Raw genomic sequence first — 26,136 nt, forward strand, 5'->3', positions numbered from 1 at the left:
CCCAAGATGGGCTGGACCAGAGCCCCGCCTCGAAGAATGCCTGCCCACCCAGGTTCCGTCACCGGGATACTGGGAGGAAGGCGGTTCCCACTGCCATGGAGACCGGCTTGGGAGCCAGTGGGAGCAGCTCTGGCCCAGCCAGCGGCGGGAGGAAGAGGCGGCCCTGTGGTCTTGGACTAACTGCAGGACCTGGTCTATGCTGGGGGCCAACCCACGCTCACAGACACATCTCTCCACAGGGCCCCCGCTGTCAGCTCCCCTTGTGGCTAAGCTGGAACATACAGGTGGACACAGCCTTGCCTTAGTTGGGGAATCAGGGGTTTGGGGGATCAAAGCCACCCCACCTGTCTCCTCCCCCTGCGGCCATGTTTATCACGGTGATGTTTGGAGGTGAGACGTTCCTGGGTCCCCAGTCTCGGCAGCAGGTGGGGGGATGGACCCTGAGAGGCGCTTCCCTTTCGCTAGGGGAAGTTGGGGAGATGATGGCGGAAAGAAGGGCTGCAGCTGCTGGCGGGGACGGGACGAAGGGTTGGGGAATAGGCAAAGCCTGGAGCGAGTCCCTTGAAGGGAAAACCTGGGCTGACCCCGCCCCGGTAACTCTTGCAGACTCCTCTGGGCCAGTGTCCGCCACGCCACTTGTGGAGCACTTTTTTTTTTGCAGTTTTTGGCCGGGGCTAGGTTTGAACCTGCCACCTCCGGTATATGGGGCGGGTGCCCTACTCCTTTGAGCCACAGGCGCCGCCGTGAAGCACGTTTTTAAACCGCAGAACCCCCGCCCCATTCAACAGTGGCCCTCAAGCTTCGGCGTGAACAGACCCCAGAAGCTGCAGCCGCCGTTGGTCACCTGCGGGGGCGGAGCCAGCGTGGGAGGCGGGGCTCATACCGGAGTCTTTGGCTGGTCCTGCCAAAGGATAAGGGGGTCTCTCCGGCAGTTTAAGAAGAAGTTGCCAGAGCTGTTTCGCCTGGGACACGGTCCTCGCCTAGCCCCTACCCCTAGTCGCAGCTCTAGAAAGAGGAGAGATCGGAGGGTGAAGCAAAGGATCCCAGATTGAGGGGGAAGAAATTCCACAGGCTCGCCTCTGCCCCACCCCCTACAGCTGGCTGCTGGGAGTTGGTGAATCCCTGGTGTAACCTGGTGACCCTCACCGCCCACCTGAAGCAGAGGGGAAAGGTCCCCCCAGATGGTGAGGAGACTGGGGAGGGGGCTAAGAAGGAGGGGCTAAGGGCCCCAGGCGGATGTGCCAGCCCTGCCCCGCCTCTCTCCATACCTTCCCAGCATCTATAGCTCTCCTGGGTGAGGATGGGCATCTGGTGAGCCTGGAGGAGGACCTCGAAGAGGGGGCTTCCGCAGCCCAGTGCATGGCCAATGCCATACTGCAGGAGCGGGGGACCTATGTTCTCGTGCAGATCATCAGTAAGTGAAGCCCAAGACTCTCCTTTTGGCTAAGCTGGAACATACAGGGGACACAGCAGGCTACAGACTACCCAGCCGTCCATCTTAGCTGGGACTTATCCCCAACCAGTGCCACACAGTGCCCTGTCCTTGACCCCAGCCTGCTCTGGGAGGCAGGTCCAGAGTGAGAGGCAGACAGTCAGGGGTCCATCACCCTCTCTCCACACTCCACAGAGGGAGAGGATGGGGCTCCAACCCGCTACGAGTCCCTCCTGGAGAACCTAGATGACCAGTGTCCAGAGCTGGCAGGTAAATGTTGGGGTAGATCTGGGGGAAGGGCTCATCTCCTCAGGCCCAACCATCAGGGCTTCTTGGGCCTTCCAGATGAGCTGCGCTGGCTGTCAGGCCTCCCTCCCATGAGCCAGGACCGGAGGCGGCGCACGGGCACACGGCGTGGCCGGGAGCAAGGTCCCCCTTCAAGGTCTGGAAGGGCAGGCTCTCTGCCATCCAGGACTCGCTAGCTGAGGCCAGCAGCCAGGTATGGAGATACAGACACCCAGGGAGAAACACCCCAGTAGGACCCTTCCGTGTGGATAGACACACTCAATGACAACTCTGCAGGGATATACCCCCATGACAGAACACATTGTACCTAGAGACAAGTCCCTATCACCCCATGCAGTGTAAGTGCCCTAAGGGCAAGAATGTCCTCATTGCTCCCAAAGAGGTGTACGTGCACCCAGTGCACAATGTGGCAGCTCAGTGTGTGGTGGGGCAGCCTGCTCTGGGGGCTGCTCCTCTGTTCAGGCAGACCCTGGAACCTGTCACACCACAGACAAGTGGCAAAGCTGGACTGGGACCCAAGGGGTTGACCATGACCTCTGCTTTGTGTGGTCAGATGCAACAGACAGCAGCCCAGCAGGATTCCTCTTGCAGAATCTGGAATTACATTGCATCAGCAAGAAGGGCAAGGTCACAGACAGGATGTGAGGCCTCTGGGGGCCCCTAAGATGTGGGTGTAGAGAAAGAAAGGGATCCAGAGACAAGGACAAGAAGGATGGAGGAGGCAAAGCACCCCTGAAAAGGGAAGATAACAGGTTCCTCCCAGGATTCCAGCCCCCAGACTCAGATGTTCTTGGGGTCACGGGTTAAGGCCTCACCACCCCACTTTGGACTGTCTGAGGCCTCCGTGCGGATTACAACAGGGCTCCTTCCATCCCACCTAGGACACGACCAACAGTGAAGCAATCCGCACATGGGAATTAAATAACCATCCATCTCCCCTGACCCCACTTCCTCAGCCAGGGAACTCCTGGCAGAAGGGACCAGCAACATGGCATGAAACAAACTGTGGTCTAAAATAAATTCTTTTAATTGCACATTTGTATCTCGGGCTGTCTGTGGGATGAGAAACCCCCTCCTCACTCCCAATCCCAGCTACACGGGTACAATCTGGCGTTGTGGTCCGGTTGTTGGTGAGGGGGTGGGGGATGAGTCTGCACAGCCTTCTTCAGGGCAGGGAGCTCAAACCTGTGACGGGAGGGGGTAGCACAGGCTGGTGGTCAGCTTGCAGTGCAAGAAGGCCTGCCCCCCACCTCCCCTCAGAATCCACTCACTCACCATGGTTGTACTTGCACTGCTTCAGGGCCTCACTGAAGCCCTCACACAGGGACAGGTCACTCTGAGTGGTTGAGCAGTCCAGGAACTGCCTGATCTCATAGGCACAAGGCCCCATCTGCAGGGGCTGGGGCGCAGAGTGGGCAGGGGCCTGGGGCACAGAGTGGGCAGGGGCCTGGGGGTACAGTACAAGAGGCCACAGGATCAACTCAGGGTAGGGGGGTTTGAGGTGGATCCCTAAGCTGGGGGGCACCTGCCCCCCTACACTCCCAGTTTGGGTGTCCCATGGGTCCTAGGAAGTATCAGTGACCCAGGCCTAGCCTGCCTGCTTGGGCTGCTCCATAGGTGAAAAGGTGAACCAGCAGCAGCTGACACAGACCATTTCTCTGCTGCCCCATAATGGACACACTGGGCAGGTTGCAGGAGAGGGAAGAGAAGGCTCTAGAAAAGTCCAGCACTGAAGAGTACGAGCCCCACCCCCACAAGTTCTGGACCTTCCTGGCTCAGCCACACTGATCCTCATGACCCCTAACCCAGCTTCTAAGCAGAATTTGGCTTAGGGATGGTGGGAGCCTGGGGGTGGTGGAGAGGTCATCAGGGAAGTGGCTGCCCTTTGCCCTTGGGCCCAGGGGCCACTGTGCTGGATCTAGGTATGGCTAATTAAATTTAACATCCTTCTCTTCTCTAGGGTTGGGTGACCTTAGGCAGCTCTCTGGGGACGTCAGGGGGCCTGGTTTCCCCACCTTTAAATGATTGGTTGGTGTCTCCCTGGAAGCCTAGAGACCTTTTGTCTCAAGGGAAGGGCTGGGAAGCCTGCTTTATGTGACAGCTCAACAGCATAGTGAGTAATAGGACCCTCCTTGTGCAAAGTCCTGGGCTTGTAGCAACTGTGAATACACCCAGACACTTCTCACTCGGATACTTGAGCAGCTCCCTGTGTGGCCTTGAGAAAATCCTGCCTTACTTTTCCAGGACCTGCTGCTCACCTGCTGGACAGCAGCGGGGGCGGGCTCCGAGCTTCCTCCGCTGAAGGCTCCAGTCAGGGCGCTGCCCACCACGTGTCCCACAGCCGAGCCTACGGCTACCCCTGCGGCCGTGGACGCCATCTGAGCCATGAGGCCCGGCTGGCCCGAAGTGGCGGGGGCTGGGGCGGCCGCAGAGGGCGGTGGGTGCGCAGGTGGGTGGGCAGAGTGCGCAGGGGGGCGGCTGCGGGGGCACAAAGAAGCACAGTTAATCCTCGCGGGACCTCCGACCAGGGGCCCAAAGGGCCCAAAGGGCCTAGAGGCAAGCCTCCTCCGTTCCCGGGGAGGTGGGCGACCTGAGTCTTAAACACGTGATAATTGCACCCTCACCCCTCCCCCCGCCAAGATGGCGCAGTAGCAGCCAAGGTCACTGCGGACGCCGTTGCGGGGGGTGCCCACTCTTTCCAAGCCCCCTCCCCACAGTGCCCTTATCTCCCTCACACCTGGCTGGCCGGACGGCCGCGCTGCGGCTCCCCCGAGGCATGGTGGTGGCGGTAGGACGCGACTGAGTGTAGTCAGAGACGCTCGGGTCGCGAGGACAAATTCAGCGCTTGTCACGGCGGGCTCAAAAACGCTGAGACCTGGGGGCGGGGCCTCGGAGACACGCCCCCAGAGGGAGGCGGCACTTTCCTCAAGCCGGTGCCTCCGGAGTTCCCTCCCAAAAGCTCCTAGTCTCTGCGCTGTCTCAGCCGGCAATACGACCTTGATCCCTGCGGGCGCCCGACCCTGGTTGTGCAGGGCCTGGGGACACAGGCCAATGCTGCAAAGCGCTGGGGATTAAGGAAGGGGCGACAGGACCAGGTTCTTCCACCGCCGGAGTGCAGAGAGTGGAGTTGAGGATTGTCACAGCCTTGGAGGGGAGAGGAGACAGGGAGGTGACAGGCTGAGGCTTGCCTGGGAGCGGGTGGGGTGCGCGGCGCCAGGCCGGGTCCGCTCCCTGCTGGCTCCCACCAGACAGGGTTTGCTGACTACCTGGTGGACTAGAGCGGGGACAAGCGGCCTGGAGCGACTCGTCCCCACATCCCCGCTAGGGGGCGTCCCGAACCCTCCTTGACTCGCCCAAAATGCGCTGCCGGCCCGGGCAACCTAGGGCAGCCCCGCTGGGGTGCAATGAAGTCACCCGCGATATCGTTAACCACACCGGACACAGTCGCCCAACCCGCCTGGCTCCCAGGGTGCAGAGCCAGACACCCGCAGCGTTTACGTGACTTTCAAGCCCGAGCGCCTTAGAAGCGTTGGTGCGTCACAGGTCAAACCAAGCACAGGTTTGAATCCTGTGGCCTCAGGATTTTAGCACCTTGGTCCCTGGCCAACGGGAGGCTGGGGCGAGAATTAAGAACACTTCCCTGCCCTTCTGGAGGTTTTTATGGTCTTTTCTGGGTGACTGTGCAGCGGTCATACTATTACCCCTAGGCGGGGGCAGGAAAGGGGTTCTGTCCCATCACTGTCCGGTGTGTCACCAAGGCCGCCTGGGACTGCAATTGCGGGGAGGGTAAAATCACCAAGAGCAAAAGCGTCCGAGGAGGAGCGGGGACGTTTGTCACTATGCGGAGAGAGAAAGTCCTTCTGTGAGGAGGAGGGCAAATGGGCAAGGAGAGAGACCTCTGGGTTATGGGAGCGGGGGCTGTTCCGGGTCGTTCATACTGTACATGAAAGTCATGTGAACAACCCTGTTCTCACCACACTTCAATCCTTTCAGCCAGCCTGTGAAGCAGGGCCATCCCTGACCCACCTTCAGTGTCCCTTTCACTGATGTTGACCACCCACCTCCAGAATAGGCCTCCGATGTTGACCACCCACCTCCAGAATAGGCCTCCCAGTGAGGCCTGCACATGAAGGATGGGCCATTCTCTCCTCCCCACAGGCCTGGTCCAGCAGCTACTCCTTGGCTTATGCAGTCCCTTGCCACCTGTTTCCATATGCTAAACTGAACCACTCTTATAGCTCATCAGGGTCCTCTTCCTTTTTTTTTTTTTTGTAGAGACAGAGTCTCACTTTATGGCCCTCAGTAGAGTGCCGTGGCATCACAGGGCTCACAGCAACCTCCAACTCCTGGGCTTAAGCGATTCTCTTGCCTCAGCCTCCCAAGTAGCTGGGACTACAAGCACCCGCCACAACGCCCGGCTATTTTTTTTTTTTTTTTTTTTTTTGGTTGCAGTTTGGCCGGGGCTGGGTTTGAACCCATCACCCTCGGTATATGGGGCCGGCGCCTTACCAACTGAGCCACAGGTGCCGCCCAGGGTCCTCTTCCTGCAGGAAGCCCTCTGTGACCAGCACCCCTTGCTGGGCACACTGTTGGCTTGGCGATGCCCCAGCCCTTTCTGGGGGTGACTGTTACTTCAGCTCCCATGGCTGGTAGCCTGCAGATTCCACAAGGCATGGAGGTACACCCCTAGAGGCACTCAAGACCATTTAAGATGTTAGACAAAGGAATAGTTTTCTTTAGCTACGCATTTTCATGGATGCACATTTTCAGAAAAGTATACGAACAGCGCATCAAATCCATGATTTCTTGGCCACTATTGGTAAGATGAGTCATCCAAGTGCCTACTTTTTAAAAGTAAGTCACTTTAAAGAAAAGTTTGCAAACAGTCTGTCATGCCTGTCTTTGACCTCTAGGAGTCTCTGTGGAGCCTTCCTGAAACAGCCATGAAAAGCCCCCTTCCCTTTCTTGTTCCAGGCTGCCTGCCCACAACCTTACCTTATAGCAGCTCCCTGCCTGCCAGGATGGGAGCCATTGCCCAGATGTTGGCTCTCCATGATTGGAGCAGATTGCCATGAAGATGATGCGGCCCTTCATCGTGGGGGGATGCGGAATGTACAGCATGATTCGCTACCCCCTTCAATCAGGGATGAGGCTGGAAGATCCCTTCTGGAATGTGTAGGGATCCCTAACTCTCCCATCCTCACTCCCTCTCTCTCGACCAGAGGACACCTTGGGCTTTCAGTGCCCCACTCAGACACCCTCTCTCCCCCCTGCAGCTGACCAGATAGAGGGCCTTCTGACCCCTCCACTTGCCTTCTGACATGGAAAGCTCTGGCCCCTTCCCCTTGAGGCTACGTTTCCCCATCCATAAATTGTCTATGATTCTGTTCCAAACCGAGCAGCTGACCAGCCCCTGCCATGTGTCTCAATTTCCCCCAGGGGACACATTTTAATATCCCTTTCTTTACAGGAGCTATTTTGCCATCTTCCAGATGAATCAGTTGCGGCTCTGAGGAGTGGGAGAACTTGCCCCGGGTAGGACCACCTGTCACAGGCTAGCAGAAGGTCGGAGGTCAGGCCACCGAGGAGACCCAGCGGAATGCACCTTCCAAAGGAGAGGGTAGAGTTCAGGAGGTATGAACTCCTCTCAGAGTTGCCAGGTTTAGAGCTGTCCTCCACACAGCGGGGAAACTGAGGCACGCTGCAGCCCTCGCTGTCCAGTCACGCAGCACCAGGCCTACGAGGACCGGAGGCGGGCCCATTCCAGGGACGGGTCCCCTGGGGGGCCGGCCCCTCCCCGTCCACCTCCCCCACCCTGGCCTGGGTGGCTGGGAGAGTTTAGAACAAAAGGCGACGGGGGGCGGGGCCGGGGCGGGCCGGGGGCGGGGCGGAGGGTATAAGCCGCGGCCGCCCGGCGCGGGGCCCAGCAGGCCCAGCAGCCTCGGGGCGGATGGCTCCGGCCGCCGGGCTCCTCGGCGCGGCCCCGCGCGCCCTCTTGCTCCCGCTGCAGCTGCTGCTGTTGCTGCTGCTGCTCCCGCCGCCGCCGCTGCTGGCCCGGGCCCGGCCCCTGGTGAGTGTCCGCCGCCCGCCGGCCGGCGGGCCGCTTCTCGCCGAGGGGGCGCCAGGCACGCGGGCTGGGCCCACCGGCCAGTCTGGACCCACGGGAGAGCCCCGGGTGGCCTGACGTGGCCGGTCCCCGAAACGCTTGTTGGTTCCTCATGGGCGTGATAGATAGTGAGCTTCCCATCCGTGGGAGTGTGCAAGGCGAGCGTGCGCTTGGCTGGTGAGCGGGACTCCACGCTGGGTTCACGCCCCCTCCCAGCGCTGAGACCTGCTTCTCGCCCGCCAGTAGCAAATGCTGGAATGTGTGTTGGGAGAGGAAGCAGGAGGAGTGGTTACAGGGCCCCTATTCATCTCAGGGACAAAGCCGAGCAGGTCCCAGGCGGTGCAGCCTGCAGGTGGATGGCGGCGGTGAGCGCACCTGCAGGTGTGCGGTGCCAGCGGGGCAGTGCTGTGCTGGGGGGAGTAGGGTCCGAGCCTGAGGGGGATACTGCCCCCGCGCACTTCCTCGCAGCAAGTTTGGAAGGCTGGGAGCCAAGACAGCATGAGACCTAGGAGTGTGGGTGGGACAGAAAGGTGGGCCTCAGAAAGAAGTGGGTGCTGAGAGTAGGGAGCTGAGACCCTCAGAGAGCAGAAGGGTGGAGAGATAATGTGGGCTCTGGGGGAGAGAAAGAAAGTGCGGAGGCTGTCACTGAATATGTGTGCCGACTTGTGTTTGTCCCAAAGCCTTCCACTGAGCTGGGGTTCAAGGCACCAGTCACAGGAGTGGCCAGTCTGCTCTGCAGCAGTGCCCAGCAAGCTCAGCAGGGATGGGACCATTGGAGGGTGACAGGCTGGAGTTCTGGGACTGGTCCCAGGAAGAGGGAGGAATGGGACCTCTGTCCAACCTCACTGGCTTTGCCCTGGCCAACCTGTGCCAGCTACGAGAGCAGGAGGGGACAGGATGAGTAGGATAGAGCAGGTGGAGGGGTCACCTCAGTCTGGAGGCCCTGCCTCTTCCCAGCCCCTCTTGGTCCCCCAGGACCTGAACAGAGTAAAGAATCACCCTGGGTAGCTGTTGAATGCATGGGTGTGGGACTTGGAGAGCTGTGTTTGGACCACATGACCTGGTTTTTATGCCTTCTTATGTCTCAGAACCTCACCTACTTCAACTGCAATGGAGAAGGGGGGAGAGGTAACAGTGCCTGCTGCTGGGCATTGAAGATCAAAGGAGGTGATGCCTGGCACTGCAGACACTGTCACCTGTAGCTGCCACTCTGATGCTTGTAACTGGAGGCCAGCCTGGGGTGGGGTCTGAGTTGGGCTGTTGCCTGTCACTCTGCAGACACACAGGGAGCATTTGGGGTCACCTCCTCCAATGTGTTTATCCCTAGGTCAGCAGGGCCAGCACAGCTCTGTAAATTTTTTTTTTTTTTTTTTTTTTTGCAGTTTTTGGCCAGGGTTGGGCTTGAACCTGCCACCTCTGGCATATGGGGCCGATGCCTACTCCTTTGAGCCACAGTTCTGTAAATATTTATCCACCCCAGTTCCTACCTTCCAAAGTTGCCTTCCCTTGTGAAGGCATCAGGGGAGAAAGAGGGGAGGTTCAGTGGGAAGAGGTAACCCTGCTTGCTAACTGGCTGTGTGACTTGGGCAGGTTGCTTGATGTCTCTGGGCCTCAGAGGGGCAGGATACTGCATAGAATGGTGTGGTGATGCTCGCATCTTCCTCACAGCCTACCAAGTGTCCTCTCTTTCAGGCTTACCTCCGAACAGCAGACAGCAAAGCTCTGATTAATTATCCCGTTGAACAGATAGAAACAGACCTGGAGAAAGGCAAAGCTAGTCTGGTCTTACCTAGCGGTTTCCTAACCTGGGGCCCTCCCTATCTACCCTCTGTCTGGTGCTGCCCAGGGGCTGACCCTGAGGCTCTGAGCTCCTCTGCCAGAACGCTGGGTCAGTGGAGAAATTCCTTGAGTGTGTCTGAGGCTATGGTCTGGTGCCTGCCAGAGGAGGGCAGGGCTGGGCCAGCCAGGCACCACCACAGGCCAGGCCAAGGGAGGCTACTGGCTGGGTGAAGAGGGAATGCTCTGGGAGCAGAAACACTTCTCAGGAATGTGGGATTTGGAGGTAAGCCAATGTGCAGGGTGGGGGAGCTCCAGAGTAGGAGGCATGAGCCCCAGGACTAGGCCTTGCTCTTTCCTGACCTGCTGTGTGACCCTGAGCAATGTCCTTGGCCTCTCTGGGCTCTGTTTCATCCTCTGCCAAGTAGGGGGACGCTTGTTCCCCAAACTCCCTAGGGCTATAGATGAGCCCAGAGGTGGTCTATGCCCCCTACTTCGCCTCATGGAATCCCAGTTTTCCTGGGAAGACTGAGTACACCCACCTTAGGAATCAGCAGGCTGTGCTATGCCAGCCTCATGGCTAGGGCACCTGGCCCCAGGCCAGAAGGAACTCCAAAAGATGAAGTGTGGGAGATCAGTAAGGCAGGGAGTGTGTGTTCTATGCCAGTGATGGGGAACCTGAGGTTAAGAGCTATTAAATGATGTGCTCTAAGAAAAAAAACGATGTGCACCTGCTGGAGGCCTAAATGCTGGCATCTCCTGATTCACTCCCTCTCTTAAGATCGATGAACAGCTGTGGAGAGGGAGCAAGGGGCCTCTGACTTGCAGGGAGACCCTGCATGAGGAGCTTTTCTTCTCTGGGCCTGGAAACTCTTCTAACTGCAACTTCTGTTTTGCCATTGTAGTCTGGAGATTTGGTGGGGGGGGGGGGCTGGAAGTGAGGTGGGTGGTAGATCGCTGACTGGGAGGGCAAAGAGCAGGGTAGGTGAAGGCACTTCTCTGCCTTTGTGCAGCAGAGCGCAGGCCTGGCACCCAAGACCTGGTTTCCAGCAGAGGCAGTTTTGCTCACACCCCGCCAGGGCTGGGTGCACAGCAGGCGCTAGCTCTGTGATCTGCTTGTCCCCTTCATGCAGGGAGGATGGGGGCAGCCAGTTACCAGGCACCCAGGCTCACCTGTGGAAGCCCCAGCAGCACAGATGGCAATTCATGACATGCTGCCTCAGAAGCATGTCATGCAGCCCTGTGCTGGGGCACCACCCCCATTTGACAGATGGGGAAGTTGAGGCTAAGAGAGGGCAGTGACTTGTGCAGAGTCACCGTGGCATAGAGTGGGTGGGCTGTGAGTGCAGTGCTTTCCACCAGCTGTTACCAGGGCAAGTTGCTTGGCCTCTCTGGGATCTATTTCCTCAACTGAGAGGTAAGGGCCCTGGTCTGCAGCAGTAATAAATAATAACAATAAGCCCAGATTCGGCTGGAACCCACATGCTGTGGGGCTTGCTCCACCAGATCACCACGCAACAAGCAAGCTTGGGAAGCAGGGGGGAAACTGTTCCAGGGTCTCACCCTCTTGACAGTTCCATAGCCCCCACCATCAGAAGAGCCCATCATCAGAAGGTCCCGAGGGTTGACTCTTCAGTTCAGGATCTAGAGTTTGGAGACCTGGGATGCTGACCAGAGCCCTGGGGCATCTGGGGCCTGGGACAGCTGCCAGAGGCTGAGAGTGAGGCAGGGCCTGAGTGGCCTGTCTCCTGCCCCAAATATGGCTGTGGGGAGGCTGCAGTTGAACAGACCAGAAAGGTGCCGAGTCTCCCAGCAGACAGCACAGGCCTCAGCTTTAGGTCTGGAATGCCAGGGTCTTTGCATGGTCCTGCCACAGCCTTGCTGGATGAGCTCACAGGGTCTCCCACCCTCCTTGTACCAAGAAACTCTGACTTCTGCCCTGGGGACTTGCAAAGGGTAGGAGGAAGCAGCTTAGGTCAGAATTGCCATCTGTGCTGCTAGGGCTTCAGCAGGTGAGCCTGGGTGCCTGATAACTGGCTGTCCCCATCCTCCCTGCATGAAGGGGACAAGCAGATCACAGACGTAGTTCCTGCTGTGCACCCAGCCCTGGCAGGGTGTGAGCAAAACTGCCTCTGCTGGAAGCCAGGTCTCGGTTACCCGGTGCCCTTCCTGGGTGCCGGGCCTGCGCTCAGTGCTCCATGCGTATCACCTTGTCTAGTCCTCGGGGGGACACTCGCCACTGGTCAGGTGAGCAAACCAAGGCATACTGCAGGGCAGCAACCCCTCCACGCTGGGGGAGAAAGGGGACGTCCTGGACAGAAGAGATGGCCGAAGCTGCTCACATGACCAAGGAGGCAGAACAGGGGTGATGCAGATGTGCTTCAGCTTAGCAGACACAGGAAGAAAAGGAAATGACTTTCCAGGGGGGCAGGCAAGGCTGGGGCAGCTAGTTGCCTGGCACCCAGGCTCCTGCTAAAGCCCCAGGAGCACAGATGGCTCCTGTGAGGAGAAGCAGGAAGATCTTGCCTGGTGTCTCCTTGGGAGCTTCATTGGGTCTATTCCTGGTTGTGTGTGAAAAATACAGTCAGCAGTTCATAGCCAGTGCACCCCTACCCAGACCTCACTGGCCTGCGCAGCCGGAATAGGTGACAGGCAGCCCAGGGCCCCCTGGGATGGGGCAGGGAGGCAGCTTGGTGCCTTGGAATAAAGTATCGAGAAACCAGAGTTAGCTCAATGCCAGAGTCCTGCTGGGTGCTGGTGCCCTCCCCCCAACCCTGTGTGCCCAGCCACCCAGTGGGCTGGGGCTATGCCTGGTGTGCTGATGGGGCACACCTCTAACCACAGGTCCCGAGACCCCGAGGCCTGACCGGGTGCTCTCTCTCCTGCCCAGGATGCCCACCATCACCCCACTGTGAGGAGGGGGCCGCAGCCTTGGCATGCAGCTTTGTCCGGTGGCCTGGCGCCTGCCTCTGCCACCCAGGAGGTCCCCCACCACGCCAGCGGCCCTAGGCCTCCCCGCTGCGGTGTGCCTGACCCCCCTGATGGGCTGAGTGCCCGAAACCGGCAGAAGCGGTATGTGCTGTCCGGTGGGCGCTGGGAGAAGACGGACCTCACCTACAGGTAGGGGCTACCTGCGTGTGGTGTGTGAGCCTGCCACTGTCACAGCTGCTTCTTGAGACACACCAGGGCCAGATCTGTGTGGCTAATGGACCTATGTGACTGTTGAGCCCCCCAGCCATCCATGAAGCAGCACCCTGAAGCCCCAACTCAGATACATAGGCAGACAAAAACCCCCACAGCCCTCAGCAGAGGGGACTGTTTTATGTCATCACCTAAAGAGTCTCAGCTCGTGCTCAGAGACGGGCATTCAGTCACTCAGGTAGCCTTTCCTGAGTCCAGCACAGACTCCACAGAGGAGGCAGACAACAGCCCCATCTTCTTGGGGAGGCAGGCACATCACTGTCCCACTTGGGCTTGGTGCAGGTGGAGATGGCGGGGAGCAGGGGTAGGGAGGAGCAGACTCCTCACTGGGTCACCAGGGAAGGCCCAGGGCAGGTGACAGGGAAGCTGAGGCTCACATGTCCTGTAGATGGCCACTTAACTTGGGAGGGAAGAATGGTCTGGTGTCACACTGCATTGGAACTGAGACTGCAGGGTCCTCAGGAATTTCCTGGGTGGGGACCTGGGAACCAAGAGGGGGCTCAAGGGGTCGAGGTCTCCCTATGTGAGCAGCACTATCAGGTCTAGAATGCAGGTCTTGGGTCTCCCGGTCCTGTTTTCATTCCACCAAATGCAGACACATGTACGTGCCAAGTATACGCAAACCCACACACAGATGTGCCTGCATGGCCGGGAGAATGATGTGCTGCGCCCAAGGCCCAGAGTGCACCTGACCCGTGACCCAAGTGTACATGCAGCCACCGAGCATTTAGGGGCGGGCAGCTCCTGACCCCTCAGCCATCAGAGGCTGTCCCTGCCCCAACGCCCAGGCCCCTCCAACTCCCCCCAGGATCCTCCGGTTCCCATGGCAGCTGGTGCGGGAGCAGGTGCAGCAGACAGTGGCAGAAGCCCTGCAGGTATGGAGCGAGGTGACACCACTCACCTTCACTGAGGTGCAGGAGGGCCGTGCCGACATCATGATAGACTTCACCAGGTGATGTGGCGGCGTGGGACCCCTCCAGAAACAGCCCCGCCAGCCAACAGCCACTGACTCTGCCCCTGCCCACCCATAGGTACTGGCATGGGGACAACCTGCCATTTGATGGGCCTGGGGGCATCCTGGCCCACGCCTTCTTCCCCAAGACCCACCGAGAAGGGGACGTCCACTTCGACTATGATGAGACCTGGACTATTGGGGACAACCAGGGTATGGGCTGGGAACCTATTTTCCAGATGGGGCAACTGGAGATCATAGAGAATGGGCATTTGCCAAGGCCCTGAGCTGGGGTCTGGAACATGGCAGGAAGCCTAGGGGTTGCTGACCCAGCTCCCTTCTCTAGGCACAGACCTGCTGCAGGTGGCAGCCCACGAATTTGGCCATGTGCTGGGGCTGCAGCACACAACAGCAGCCAAGGCCCTGATGTCCCCTTTCTACACCTTCCGCTACCCACTGAGCCTCAGCCCAGATGACCGCAGAGGCATCCAATATCTATATGGCCAACCAAGGCCTATCCCCACCTCCAGGGCCCCAGCACTGGCCCCCCGGGTTGGGGTGGAGGACACCAACGAGATTGCACCACTGGAGGTGAGGCTTGGGAGGGTGGGAAGTCAGGAGGTGGGGACCTGCCCCCAGCTTCTACCCCCTTCCCTTGCTGGCTTCTGAGGCTGTAGCATGTGCCCTCAGCACGGGCCCCTCTCCCCTCAAGCCGGGAGCCCAGCCAGATGCCTGTGAGGCCTCCTTTGATGCAGTCGCTACCATCCGAGGCGAGCTCTTCTTTTTCAAGGCAGGCTTCGTGTGGCGGTTGCGTGGGGGCCGGCTGCAGCCCGGCTACCCTGCGCTGGCCTCTCGTCACTGGCAGGGACTGCCTGGCCCTGTGGACGCTGCCTTTGAGGACGCCCAGGGGCACATTTGGTTCTTCCAAGGTGAGTGGAGGTTAAGAGTCTGCTCAAGGGCCTTCCAGAAATGTCATGCCAAAGGAAGGGACAGACAGATGGATCCCCAGGGACACAGCGGGCAGGGAGGTGGTGCCCCAAAGGCTAGGACAACTGAGGGGGGCTCCAGAGGAAGCAGCTCTTGAGATAGACGCAGCACAGATGGTTCTTTATATCGGGCTATGCATTGGCAAGTCCAACCCACAAAGCCACCTCACGGGCCAGGTGCTAGAGATGAGGCCTCCGGGGCTCACAGGCAGTGAAGTGACTCACCAAGGCCGCAGCTTGGAAAGGTAGAGCAGAGATTTTATCCAGGTCTGTGCCCCTGGAGCCGGCAGAGACAAGCACCTGGAGGCTTCCAGGTGTCAGAGGCTTAATAAACAGAGGTGTGGCATGGGAAACCTGATTGTGGGCCCTGGGCAGCAGGGAATGGCCAGTGGACATCTGTCACAGACAGATAGATGCCAGAGGAAGGGAAAGGGCCCAGGCAGTTCTCTGCTGGTTAGGGTACCCCACCCACACAGTGCTTTACAGAGCCTGCACCCCGGCCCATCCTAGGGGATGGTCTCCACTTCCTCTAAGGGGAGGATGCTGAGCACACATTATTGCCCCTTTGTTTTATGGACAAGGAGAGTCAGGCTCAGAGCCCATGGCGGTGGCTGAGCAGGTCCATGGTGGCTGGGACCTGGCTGGGCGTGGCAATTAGTGGCTTGGCAGCTCCTTGCAGCCTCCCTTCTCCGGCAGGTGCTCAGTACTGGGTATACGACGGCGAGAAGCCCGTCCTGGGCCCTGCGCCCCTCTCTGAGCTGGGTCTCGTGGGATCCCCAGTCCATGCCGCCTTGGTCTGGGGTTCTGAGAAGAACAAGATCTACTTCTTCCGAGGCGGGGACTACTGGCGTTTCCATCCCAGTACCCGGCGTGTGGACAGTCCAGTGCCCCGCCGGGCCACTGACTGGCGAGGGGTGCCCTCTGAGATCGACGCTGCTTTCCAGGATGCTGACGGTGTGTTGAGGGTGGGGCGGGAGGTGGGTGCAGCAGCCGCATGTCCTGCCCAGTGGTGGCTGGGCACACCCACAACGGGAGGCCCCGCTCTTCTTACAGGTTCTTGGCCTAGTGCCATCTTCCCTCCTCCTGGTGGCCAGGCAGTACTACCCCTTGTGTTGCCAATGAGGAGACTGAGGGCCAGAGAAGTGCAGAGTGTTGCCGCAGTCCATTGGTTACAGCCAGGAAAATAATAACGGCTGTGCTCTGAGGGCTGATGATGTTCTAGGCATGGCTGTAAGCTCCTTACAACTCCTGTGTACTTCTCAGGACGGCCTCTGACCTGTTAGGAACCCAGTTTCTGGAGGAGCACACAGAGGATCAGGCAAGGAAGCCCCTAACCGGGGCCAGCCAGGTGGACGGTGGCAGAGCCAGGACTCTCACCCAGGTCCTTGCTCATAACCACTAAACCATCCAGCCTCCCACAACTACAAAGGATCAGAGCCATTTGAGGACTCACAGTCCAGTGCTTTTGCCCCTGCCAGCTCCCCCTTTGCTTCTCCCTCCATTAGGACCTGCTGGGAAAGCTGTCCTGGGGTGGCCTCAGGCTCCAGGACTCCAGGATGCCCATCTGTAATTGGGTTGGTGGGTGTAGGAGAGAATGACATGGAGGGCGGTGAAGGCTGTGGTACTTGCTTTCTTAAGCAGAGGACTTGGGCCACTGAAGTTCCAGAAACTGTAAGGTAGAGTGTTAGCACAGACCAGACCCTGGGGCAGGCAGAAGGACTCCATGGAAAGAAGAGAGGTTCTGGAAGGCCCAGCAGTAGCTAAAGACTGCCCACCCAGCTGCCCCCCATGCCCATCCCTGGGCACAGCTGGCAGGCAGGCATGGGGCCTACTGTCTGCTCACTCAGACCTGACCTTCTCCTCTCAGGATATGCCTACTTCCTACGCGGCCGCCTTTACTGGAAGTTTGACCCTGTGAAGGTGAAAGCTCTGGAAGGCTTCCCCCGTCTCGTGGGCCCCGACTTTTTCGGCTGTGCCGAGCCTGCCAACACTTTCCTCTGACCACAGCTTGGATGTCCTCGGGGGTGCTGACTCGTGCCAGGCCACAGGTTTCAGGCTATAGAGATCCACAGCCAGCTTTATAGCTATGGGCACCAAGCACGGGACCAAGCCCGTGTCTCCTCAGCAGGGGTGGGATGGGGTTGCAAACACCATGACAACTGCAGGGAGGGCCATGCGGGTCATGGTCACCTGCCAGCAACTGTCTCAGACTGGGCAGGGAGCCTTTGACATTACTTAAGAGTGAAGGCAGTCTGGAGCTGGCTCTGCACCACCTGTGCAGGCCCCATTCAAAACTGACTGCTCTCCGTCTCTGTCCCTCTCAGGGTAGGACTTTGACAGGCCTGGGGGAACCAAAGTGTCTTCACTCACCTCCTGCTGTGAGGTTCCTGCCAGGAGTTGGTGCTGAGGCAGCGGTGCCAAGCTCCCAAGGCCCTCCACCCTGGTTGAGCAACTGGGCCATGGGGCAGAGCCCTCTCCTGAGACATCAGCTCTGGGTAGATGCATGCATCTGGCTGTCTTCCAGCTCCTGATGCTGGAGCTCTGTTCCCTAGGATGCAGGCCAAAAGGTCCACAGGCAGCTGGGGAGGGGTATTCCTGCAGGAGACCCCAGGCCCTGGAGGCCACAACATACCTCAATCCTGTCCTGGATCCTCCTGAAACCCTCATCCCAGCACTGCTGTCTTCCAAAGCCATGTAAATGTGTGTACAGTATACAAAGCAATTTTTTTTTAAACTGAGGCTGTCATTAAACACAGTTGTTTTCTACCTGCCTGTCTGGTCTCTCTTTATGACTATGCAAACAAGATGGGTAGGCCTGGCTTGGGTACAACCCTACCCTGGGAACCATGGTTGAACCCCCCAACCCAAGCCCCTGGCCTTTGGGGCTGGACACAATGCTTGGAGCTCCTCCTGCCCCATCCCCCCAATCACATCTCGCAGACATCTGTAGCAGTTTCTTTCTTTTTCTTTTTTTTTTTGAGACAGGAGTCTTACTCTGTTGGCCCAGACTAGAGTGCCATGGAGTCATCCCAACAACCTTACACTCTTGGACTCAAGCGATCCTCTCGCCTCAGCCTCCCTGAGTAGCTGGCACTACAGGCATGCACCACCATGCCTGGCCAGTTTTTCTATTTTTTTTCTTGTTTTTTTTAGTAGAGACAGGGTCTTACTCTTGCTCAGGCTGGTCTTGAACTCAAGTGATCTACCTGCGTTGGCTTCCCAGGGTGTTAGGATTACAAGAATGAGCCACTGCACACTGCAGCGACCTCTTACTGGCTCCCTGCTTCCCTCAGTTAATCTTTAAGTGGAGGTCATTTTATCTGATCATGTCACACATCAGCCCCATTGTAAAGTATAGTCAGCCTTCCACATCTGTGGGTTCCACATCTGTGGATTCATCTAACTGTAGAAAGTATTGGAGGAAAAAAAAGAAGTTGTGTCTATACTGAACATACTTTTAAAAATTTTTCAACAATGCAGTTTAACCACTTACACGGCATTGACACTTTATTAAGTATCATAACTAGAGATGACTTAAGGTATTATATACAAGAGCATATGTGTAGGTTATATGCAGATTATTACACCGCTTTATATTAGGGAGTCCTGGAATCAATCTCCCTGGACACCAAGGGAGGACCATACTTTGATTTGCCACTGCTGTAGGAACCATAGAACAAAACTCATGGCTATGACAGCGCTTCCTAACTCCCAAGTGTCTTCACAGTAGCACCTATCACTGTGGCAGTTCCATCAGACTGTACCCATACCAAATTGTTAGTAATGGGCTTTGTTTCACTGCATGGTTAAATTTGGTGCCTGGATTGCTTTGATCTTTTCAGTAGCTGTGGTCTCCACTCCCAGCTGTAAGTGACAAGGGACAGAGCCTCAGGGCAGGGCTGTGCTTATAGAGAATGAAGGTGTCCCTCCAACACTCATGTGATGCACCTGAGGGAGTCCAAATATGGGTACCACCTGGGCCTTTGAATACTGCCAGTCCCCGCTCAATGTTGTCATTCAGCCCATCTCCACTGCTTTAGGAACAGCTGTAGACTGGAGCTGGGATCTCTGTTCTTAGGAGTCCTCTTATCTGCTGAGCTTCCCTGTGTTTTCGAGGGGGGAAACTGAGGCACTGACAGGGGGGGTCATAAGGTTGGTCCAGACCATTCAAGTTTCCACATGTGGCTCTGTCCTCTCGGCCTTCCGGCCTCACTTTGTTCCCTGGGCTGGGTTCTAGTTCTGACTGTAAGACTGAGAGAGCCACCGCCTGAGTCAGGGCCTCAGTGGCTATTTTTGTCTGTGAGAAGGTTTCACCCGTTCGGCGACTTGGGAGGTAGGCTGGGACGACGAGAAACTAATCGTGGCTCCTTTAAGGGATCCGCGGGGACGCGACGGGCCTTTTGTTTAGGCGGCGGCGCGCGCGTTGGCGTCAACGCCCGCGCCTGCGCACTCAGGGCGGCCTGGTCGTCGTCTGCGGCGGCGGCTGAAGAACCCGGCGCACACGCAAGCCCTTGGCCCGGCCTGCACTTCGCCTCCCGGCCTAGGTTCCCCTTGGCCCGGCGCGCCCCGGCTCCGCCCCAGCCCTCCCAATCCCTCGCAGCCCGGACCCGGCCACCCGCCTCCACCGCCGTAATGATGATGATGGCGCTGAGCAAGACCTTCGGGCAAAAGCCCGTCAAGTTCCAGCTGGAGGACGACGGCGAGTTCTACATGATCGGCTCCGAGGTAGCCCGCGGAACCTCCTGGTCCTCTCTGGGCCCAGCCCCGTGGGAGGCCCGGGGCGGGTCTGTCCGCCGGGAGCGCGCGTCTCCATTCATCTCGGCGGGCGGGGGCGTGCGCGTGATGGGGGCGTGGCCTAGGGCCGGCCTGTGGCCCCGCCCCCGCTTGGGAGATTTGGCTTTGCTCACCCTGCTGCCTCCCGCGCAGAGAGAGACCTCTGGTTCCGTGCTGAGTTGGTATTGCGCCAGCCGGACGCAAAGACGAGCGGGTTCGGTTAGCCCTTGCGACGCTTCGGGGCTGCACTATTGTCCCTGACCCTTCCGAGATGTTGCGCATCTCACGTGCACCCCACTCCCGGTGACTACTTGTAGGACTGTGAAATCGCAGATTGGAAACCGGGGCTTAATGAAGGCTCAGCCCCATTGGATTTGTTGCGGCCTCTGAGGTTGGCAGTGGAGGTGTTTTGACCTTTGTTTACCAGTGAAGGTAAACAGACTAGGAGAAGAAGTTTGCTTTTGGGTGTGTAAGGCCCCTAGTGACTGAGCTAGCTCTTTCAGCAGTTCTGAAGCAATTGACATTTCGGATATCTGTAAACTGATGGTGAATTATTACAGGGGAACAATCCTAAAGATCTTTAATCCTTAGCTAGAGTGGCAGCACTTTGTTGAATCAGGTAGACCACTGACTGTAGGAAAACCCTAACTTGGCTCTTCAGTGGATGTTTGTTCTAAGTGTATTAAGTTCTAAGTGTACTGATTTTTTACCCTTTCAAAGGGTCCCCAGCTAGTGTATGTTCCTTTTAAAAAAAAAAAAAAAAATTATGGTTATACAATTCAGATGTGCAAATGGCAAGCACTAGAGTTTCTCATGTGAGGCGGTAAGTACCAACCGTGGTAATTTAAAGCTGTTACAGAATGCCAAGAATTCCTTCTCCTTGTAGCAGTTTTTAGTATTATACTCCAACACTTCATTTTTTTAAATTTTTGGGGTTTTTCTTGACAGTTGAGCATAGTGTGAATGAATGAAGCCTCAGGATGTTCATGCGGAGGCTTTCAAGGCACCCCATAATTCCTGTCTTGTGTTAGTTGTGTCAAACTATGACACTAGTGCACCAGTGTTGTCAGTAGCATCAGAACTTCAATGTTTGCATTGCATTTTCCCTGTTTGTTTGTTTTCTTTGTAGAGATAGAGTCTTGCTTTGTTGCCCAGGCTGGTCTCAAACTCCTGGCCTCAAGCGAGGTCCCTCCGTCCCCACCCCCCCGTGCCCCAGCCTCCCAAAGTGCTGAGATAACAGGCGTGAGCCACCATGCCTGGCCATGTATCCACTAAGTTTAATTTTTATTTTATTTATTTATTTTTTTTTTTTTGAGGTAGAGTCTTGCTCTGTTGCATCCTCTGGGTCCTCTCTGGGCCCAGCCCCGTGGGAGGCCCAGGGCGGGTCTGTCTACTGGGAGAACAGTCTCCATTCATCACGGTGAATGGGGGCATGCGTAGGGCCTGGGCGTGATGGGGGCCTGGTCTAGGGCCAGCTAGGGTGCTGTGGTGTCAGCCTAGCTCAACAGCAATCTCAAACTCCTAGGCTCAAGTGATTCTCCTGCCTCAGCCTTCCAAGTAACTGGGTCTACAGGCATGTGCCATAATGTCTGGCTAGTTTTTTCTATTTTTAGTAGAGATGGAGTCTCACTCTTGCTCAGTCTGGTCTTGAACTCTTGAGCTCAAGTGATCCTTCTGCCTCAGCCTCCCAGAATGCTAGGAGTATCCACCAATTTTTATAAAACAAAAGGGGCACAATATTTACATGAATTGCTTAAGTATTGCTGTTCAAAGGTGGCTGTGCCTGGGAAATGGAGCCAGTGCCTGTCCATCTGCCCCAGCTCAGAGTGGTCCTCATCAGCTGGTAGGTACCTACCTAGTGGGATGCAAAAGGCACTTGAGCATGTAACTGGGGGGTTGTTCAAAGAAACCTTTACCTGATTTAATGGGTAGAAAAGTAATCAGATTGGGTTTGTTTCTGAGTGGATGATATTTTTGAAAAGAAAGCTTTCATTTATTGGGGGGGCAAATTGAGAAGCAACACTTGGTCAGGTGGGAAGAACTTCAGGAGGCCTGGTTCCACCTCCACTTTTCACATGTGTATAGGGGGATGCTTAGACTAGATGGCCTCTAAGATCTCCCCCCTGAACACATTTTAGGTTCTGGAAAGCTAACTACTGTCTTCTCTTTCAGCCCTTTACCCCTAGACATGCACTGCATAATCCTGAGACCCAGACAGAGGCAGTTTGCGCTCTGGGGCCTGGCTTAACAGTCATCAGACCTTTGGAGTTTAGAAGGATTCAAGATCAGAGAACCTTCTGTTGATATCTGGTAGCTCCAGTGACGCTGTTGGATGGATGGTCCCTGGCCCCCTTCCCCGGGGAAATAATCTCTCTATTCAGAGCTGGGCCAGCTACAGCAACACACCCAGTGCCTCCGTGAAGTATCAGTGGCGCTGCCTGGGAGGGCTTTTGCAGTTGCTGCGTGTGTGTCACTGTTCTCCTGCTGTATGTAGTTTTATTCACTAAACCAGAGTCGTGGAGCTCAGAGAACCCTAACAGATCACCAAGTCCAGCATCTTCATTTTATATTCAGGAAACCTCGGTCCAGAAGGGGCAAAGGGTGGTTTGGAAAAAGCTATGAAGACAAGACTAGTCTCATAAGTTCTGAAGGGACCTTGGAAGAGTACTGGGCCTGCAAGGTCGTCATAGGGGCAGTGTTGTCAATTCCTTTTTTTCCCTTGGTTTATATATTTTTAAGATTTTTTAAAATTTCATATTAATATGAGGGTACAGACAATTAGGTTACAATGTTTGCATTTGTTAGTTAAGGTTCCTGTTGTAGTAGTGCCCCTTACCCAGGAGGTGTGGTGTATACCCTAACATTGTGCCAGTTAGGTGAGAGCACACCAATTCCCCTTTCTCCTCCCCTCTCCCCAACTTGAATTAAATTGAGTTTTTCTCTTGTGTGGGCATGTGTTCATCTACTGGCTTCATATTAGTATTGAGTACATTGGATACTTGATTGATTTTCTAACTCTGTCCAAGTTAATGCAAAAGATGAAGTCTCCATCTTTTTATAGGTGGATAGTATTCCATGGGATACATATGCCACAGTTTATTAATCCATTCATGAGTTGATGGGCATTTGGGATGTTTCCGCATCTTGGTAATTGTGAATTAAGCTGTAATAAATAATCTAGTTCATGTCAGTTTCTTTTTTTTTGGCCGGGCCAGGTTTGAACCTGCCACCTCTGGTATATGGAGCCGGTGCCCTACTCCTTTGAGCCACAAGCGCCGTCCCACATCTGTTTCTTTCAAGAACCCAATCGAGGCTGAACATGGTGGCTCATGCCTGTAATCCCAGCACTCTGGGAGGCTGAGGTGGAAGGAGCACTTGAAAGCAACACAGCGAGACCCCCTTGTCTACCAAAAAAAAAATTAGACAAACGTAGGTGTGGGCACTTATAATCCCAGCTACTTGGGAGGCCAAGGCAGGAGGATCACTTAAGCCCAGGAGTTCAAGGCTGCAGTGAGCTATGATCATGCCATTGTACTCCAGCCTGGGTGACAGAGCGACCCTTGGATGGTAGTGACAGACAAGAATTGCTGAGCATTTGATAGATGAGAGAGACACAGAAAAAAGAGAAGTGATTCCAGGACACAGATGGAGCTAGTACCTGGCACCCTGTGCACTGGCCATTGCCTGCAGGTTGACTCTGAAGTGATCATTTTTAATTTTTAGAAAGTCAGTGAGAAAATGAGGTGTCTTTATACAAAATTTTAGGACTGGATTTCTTTTCCTTAAAGTCACACTTTAAAGATTTGATACAAGCTAACTAAAGCTATTGTTTGGGGCAAATAATGATTTATATAGAAGTCTGATGATTTCCAATAAGTGCTTTTTAAACTTTTTGGAAAATTCCTCTGGTATCCCTGGTTTGAGTTTTGTTACTAAAGAAAGCCACACAAGCCATGTAAGAAATTTTCCTGTGTCTGTCTAAAATTAAAAGACCTTTTTGGCATTTATTACATCATAAAAATATCAAAGTCTTGTTCTTAAGATAAAAGAAGGTCAGGGAGGACTTACATTTCTGAAAAGTGCCAGAGATCATTAGTCTAAAATCAAAATAACTGAGAGCTTCTTGCTGCGCTCAGGGCCTCCTCCCTCCTGGCATCTGGCCAGGCCTGGCTCTGCTGTCCAGATGCACATGTGCAGGCCAGATGTGCCTTGCTGCTGAGCCTCGATGCTGCTGAGTGCTGGGTGCCTACGGGCTGTCTTACGGCCACTTGATCCCAAAGAGCCTCTGTGCCAGGACCCTCCCCGTCCTCATCTCCTGCGACCCTTATAATGAGCCTTCTTGCTTTACTCATAGGTGGGAAACTACCTCCGTATGTTCCGAGGTTCTCTGTACAAGAGATACCCCTCACTCTGGAGGCGACTAGCCACTGTGGAAGAGAGGAAGAAAATAGTTGCATCGTCACATGGTAAAAAAACAAAACCTAACACTAAGGGTGCGTCTTCACGAGGGTTTGTAAACCTGTTTCAAAACCACTCGCTTATGTCATGAAGATAAAACGTTTTCACTCCAGAGTGTCTTCACTGCAGCCCTGGCCCTTAGGTAGGCAGGGAGCATCCCAGGGGCAGAGCTGTCCCATGAGCACACCAGGCAAGAAAGCGGCTCCTGGGAGCTACTGGTGGTCCACTGGCAGGTATTTCCTGCAGGCTGGAGGGTGCGTGATGGGCTGGGGCTGGGATAGGAGCGGGTGCGGTGAAGACATGTTGGTCTCAAAACGTTTTAGGAATGCTGTGATGCTCTGCCATCTGCCGTGGGTGTGTCGCCATAGTCATCCTCCATATAGCTCAAGTGGCGGGTGGTGGCCCCAGCTCCCACTCCCCTCTGGGGCTTTCACCGCTTGCTTCCCAGAGCATGTCCATCCCGTAGCACTTCATCCTGGCCACCACTGTGCTAGAGTCATGTGCATGTCCTGCTCCTGTGCCTGTGGTGTGCCTGGGGCTTGCTAGGTGAGCTGCCTGACAGTAGAAACTAGTGTGCTTTGGGACGTGGCAGCTTTGTGCAGGGCAAAAGGATGCTCTATAGATAATCTGGGGGCTCTATCTGGAGACACTGCCAAGGGGACATTGGGTATGGACACAGAGTGCCCTTTGGCAGGTGCTGAAACTACTTCCCACTTGGCAATGGTGCCTTGTAGAGAGCTGCCCTGGGCTGTCCTATTTGGTTATGTAGATGCTGATGTGGTTTTGTCCTCTGCGGGAAAGTAGTGGTTCTTTTAATGCAGGAGCCGGAGCTTCTTTTTTATTCGCTGCTATAACATTTCCACTTCTTGCTTAAAACAATAAACAATTTCATTTTTGTTCCCACTCCTCCCCGGTGGAGCACCAGTCACTAACGCAGTGAGTCCCCAGCTTTGCTCCCTGCCCCCCGCAATTCCTGGGTGAAGTCTTGGTGACTCTTGCACGTTGTGCTTTGGAGGTACCTTTTCCGTAAGCAACTGATTTCTCCAGTAGCCAAGCTGGGCCTGCAGACAGGTAGCAGCCCTTGACCGAGCTTCCCTGGAAGAGCTAGGGGTCAAGTTGCCTAGAATCTGTCCTGCTTTCCAGGCAGTACGTCTGGACTGTCTCGGGGACGGGAATTTGTGTTGTGTGTGAAGCAGCTATTTCCACCTCTCTGAGCTCTTGTTTTAAAAGAAAAGCATCCTTCATCTTCCATTCCATCTCCCCACCTTGCATCGTGTTGTGGACTGCAGTGGTGGCAGACCTCTTCCCATTGGGGTGTTCCTCTGGAGCCTTCCCTTGCCCCTGACTGAGGACCAAGAATCTAAGTCCTGGAGTTGAGAGTTCTTGTTGGCTGTGCTGTGCTGTAGCTGCTGCTGCCCGGAGCACTCCCTCTGCCCCTGAGCTGGTGCTCCTGGGCGCCTGAGTCCACATCAGCCCTTGAAGCTTTACTCAGTAGGGCTTCTGTGTAAAGTGCTCGGTCCAGATTGCCCTTTTGGAAGAGGCCAGCATTTGGCAGTAGTGAGTTGACACTTTGCTTTTCCCACCTCCTGCATGTGAGGACCTTGATATGCTGTATCTACTTGGCTGGCTACTTCGTGCTACCACTGCCAACAGACTGACCCAGTGGTGTTTCTCCACTTACAGATCATGGATATACAACTCTAGCTACCAGTGTGACTCTGCTAAAAGCTTCAGAGGTGGAGGAGATTCTGGATGGCAATGATGAGAAGTACAAGGCTGTGTCCATCAGCACAGAGCCCCCCACCTACCTCAGGTAACTTGTTCCTGGCCAGGGCATGGTCCTGGAACACTGGAGAGGACTTTACTCATAGTCAGGAGTTGTTGGGCTGAAGTTGAACGGAAATGCTTTTTAACTCTGTACCCACCACTATGCTTACAAATTTGCTCGGCCAGGAGTGTTGTGGAATTTCTAAGAAACATGAGCCAAGTCCTGGATTCTGGAGAGCAGTTAGGAAGGCTTTGAGAATAGGACTAATTTGTCAGAAAAATTAATGGCTCAGACAAACTCATGAAAGAAACAGACAGTAGAGTTGAATACATAAAAGCTTAGAACTGGTCAGGTGCAGGTAGCTCATGCCTGTAATCC

At 55.7% G+C, this 26,136-nt stretch overlaps 4 protein-coding genes across 8 annotated transcripts in view; 3 read left to right on the forward strand and 1 right to left on the reverse strand.

The window, feature by feature from the left end:
• The first annotated feature begins 165 nt into the window (after window positions 1-165).
• Window positions 166-2,755, forward strand: C4H22orf15 (chromosome 4 C22orf15 homolog). Of its 2 annotated transcripts, XM_053588684.1 has the most exons (6): window positions 166-390; window positions 1,098-1,184; window positions 1,277-1,414; window positions 1,628-1,702; window positions 1,778-1,931; window positions 2,620-2,755. In XM_053588684.1, the coding sequence occupies exons 1-5, from the start codon at window positions 366-368 to the stop codon at window positions 1,912-1,914; spliced, it is 462 nt and encodes a 153-aa protein (XP_053444659.1). In that variant the 5' UTR covers window positions 166-365; the 3' UTR covers window positions 1,915-1,931; window positions 2,620-2,755. The 2 variants fall into 2 exon arrangements, with proteins under 2 accessions (XP_053444659.1, XP_053444658.1); XM_053588683.1 differs by having other exon boundaries at window positions 1,628-1,931.
• Window positions 2,743-4,634, reverse strand: CHCHD10 (coiled-coil-helix-coiled-coil-helix domain containing 10). Its single transcript, XM_053588685.1, has 4 exons — window positions 4,476-4,634; window positions 3,997-4,216; window positions 3,014-3,185; window positions 2,743-2,923 (listed from the first exon to the last, which is right to left on the reverse strand). The coding sequence occupies exons 1-4, from the start codon at window positions 4,514-4,516 to the stop codon at window positions 2,904-2,906; spliced, it is 453 nt and encodes a 150-aa protein (XP_053444660.1). The 5' UTR covers window positions 4,517-4,634; the 3' UTR covers window positions 2,743-2,903.
• A 1,663-nt stretch (window positions 4,635-6,297) lies between these two features.
• MMP11 (matrix metallopeptidase 11) lies at window positions 6,298-17,505 on the forward strand. Of its 3 annotated transcripts, none has more exons than XM_053588687.1 (9): window positions 6,298-6,913; window positions 7,209-7,808; window positions 12,511-12,740; window positions 13,630-13,773; window positions 13,853-13,986; window positions 14,120-14,364; window positions 14,486-14,702; window positions 15,456-15,713; window positions 16,627-17,505. In XM_053588687.1, exons 2-9 carry the CDS (start codon window positions 7,689-7,691, stop codon window positions 16,758-16,760), a joined length of 1,482 nt encoding a protein of 493 aa, XP_053444662.1. In that variant the 5' UTR covers window positions 6,298-6,913; window positions 7,209-7,688; the 3' UTR covers window positions 16,761-17,505. The 3 variants fall into 3 exon arrangements, with proteins under 3 accessions (XP_053444662.1, XP_053444664.1, XP_053444663.1); XM_053588689.1 differs by having other exon boundaries at window positions 7,231-7,808; XM_053588688.1 differs by having other exon boundaries at window positions 6,298-6,592; window positions 6,713-7,808.
• Window positions 17,506-19,163: 1,658 nt separating this feature from the next.
• Window positions 19,164-26,136, forward strand: part of SMARCB1 (SWI/SNF related, matrix associated, actin dependent regulator of chromatin, subfamily b, member 1) — a 41,157-nt gene continuing 34,184 nt past the window's right edge. Inside the window, exons 1-3 of one of the 2 annotated variants that reach the window (XM_053587050.1) lie at window positions 19,164-19,484; window positions 23,887-23,998; window positions 25,674-25,803. In XM_053587050.1, coding sequence (XP_053443025.1) covers window positions 19,392-19,484; window positions 23,887-23,998; window positions 25,674-25,803 — 335 coding nt within the window. In that variant the 5' untranslated portion in view covers window positions 19,164-19,391. Of the gene's footprint in view, window positions 19,485-23,886; window positions 24,026-25,673; window positions 25,804-26,136 lie in introns of both variants that reach the window. The other variant, XM_053587049.1, reaches the window with a different exon arrangement.

The sequence above is a fragment of the Nycticebus coucang genome, chromosome 4 (genome assembly GCF_027406575.1).
Source record: "Nycticebus coucang isolate mNycCou1 chromosome 4, mNycCou1.pri, whole genome shotgun sequence".
Taxonomy (NCBI): Eukaryota; Metazoa; Chordata; class Mammalia; order Primates; family Lorisidae; genus Nycticebus; species Nycticebus coucang.

Excerpts from the sequence above, each read along its gene's own strand:
- C4H22orf15 (XM_053588683.1), top strand. The coding sequence starts at position 366 with ATGTTTATCACGGTGATGTTTGGAG. Across the intron at positions 1,185-1,276 it reads GGGAAAGGTCCCCCCAGATG|CATCTATAGCTCTCCTGGGT; the intron begins GTGAGGAGACTG and ends ATACCTTCCCAG. Across the intron at positions 1,415-1,627 it reads TGTTCTCGTGCAGATCATCA|AGGGAGAGGATGGGGCTCCA; the intron begins GTAAGTGAAGCC and ends CACACTCCACAG.
- CHCHD10 (XM_053588685.1), bottom strand. The coding sequence starts at position 4,516 with ATGCCTCGGGGGAGCCGCAGCGCGGCCGTCCGGCCAGCCAG. Across the intron at positions 3,186-3,996 it reads CCCCCGCTGCTGTCCAGCAG|GCCCCTGCCCACTCTGTGCC; the intron begins GTGAGCAGCAGG and ends CTGTACCCCCAG. Across the intron at positions 2,924-3,013 it reads GCAGTGCAAGTACAACCATG|GTTTGAGCTCCCTGCCCTGA; the intron begins GTGAGTGAGTGG and ends CTCCCGTCACAG.
- MMP11 (XM_053588687.1), top strand. The coding sequence starts at position 7,689 with ATGGCTCCGGCCGCCGGGCTCCTCGGCGCGGCCCCGCGCGCCCTCTTG. Across the intron at positions 13,987-14,119 it reads GACTATTGGGGACAACCAGG|GCACAGACCTGCTGCAGGTG; the intron begins GTATGGGCTGGG and ends TCCCTTCTCTAG. Across the intron at positions 15,714-16,626 it reads TGCTTTCCAGGATGCTGACG|GATATGCCTACTTCCTACGC; the intron begins GTGTGTTGAGGG and ends TTCTCCTCTCAG.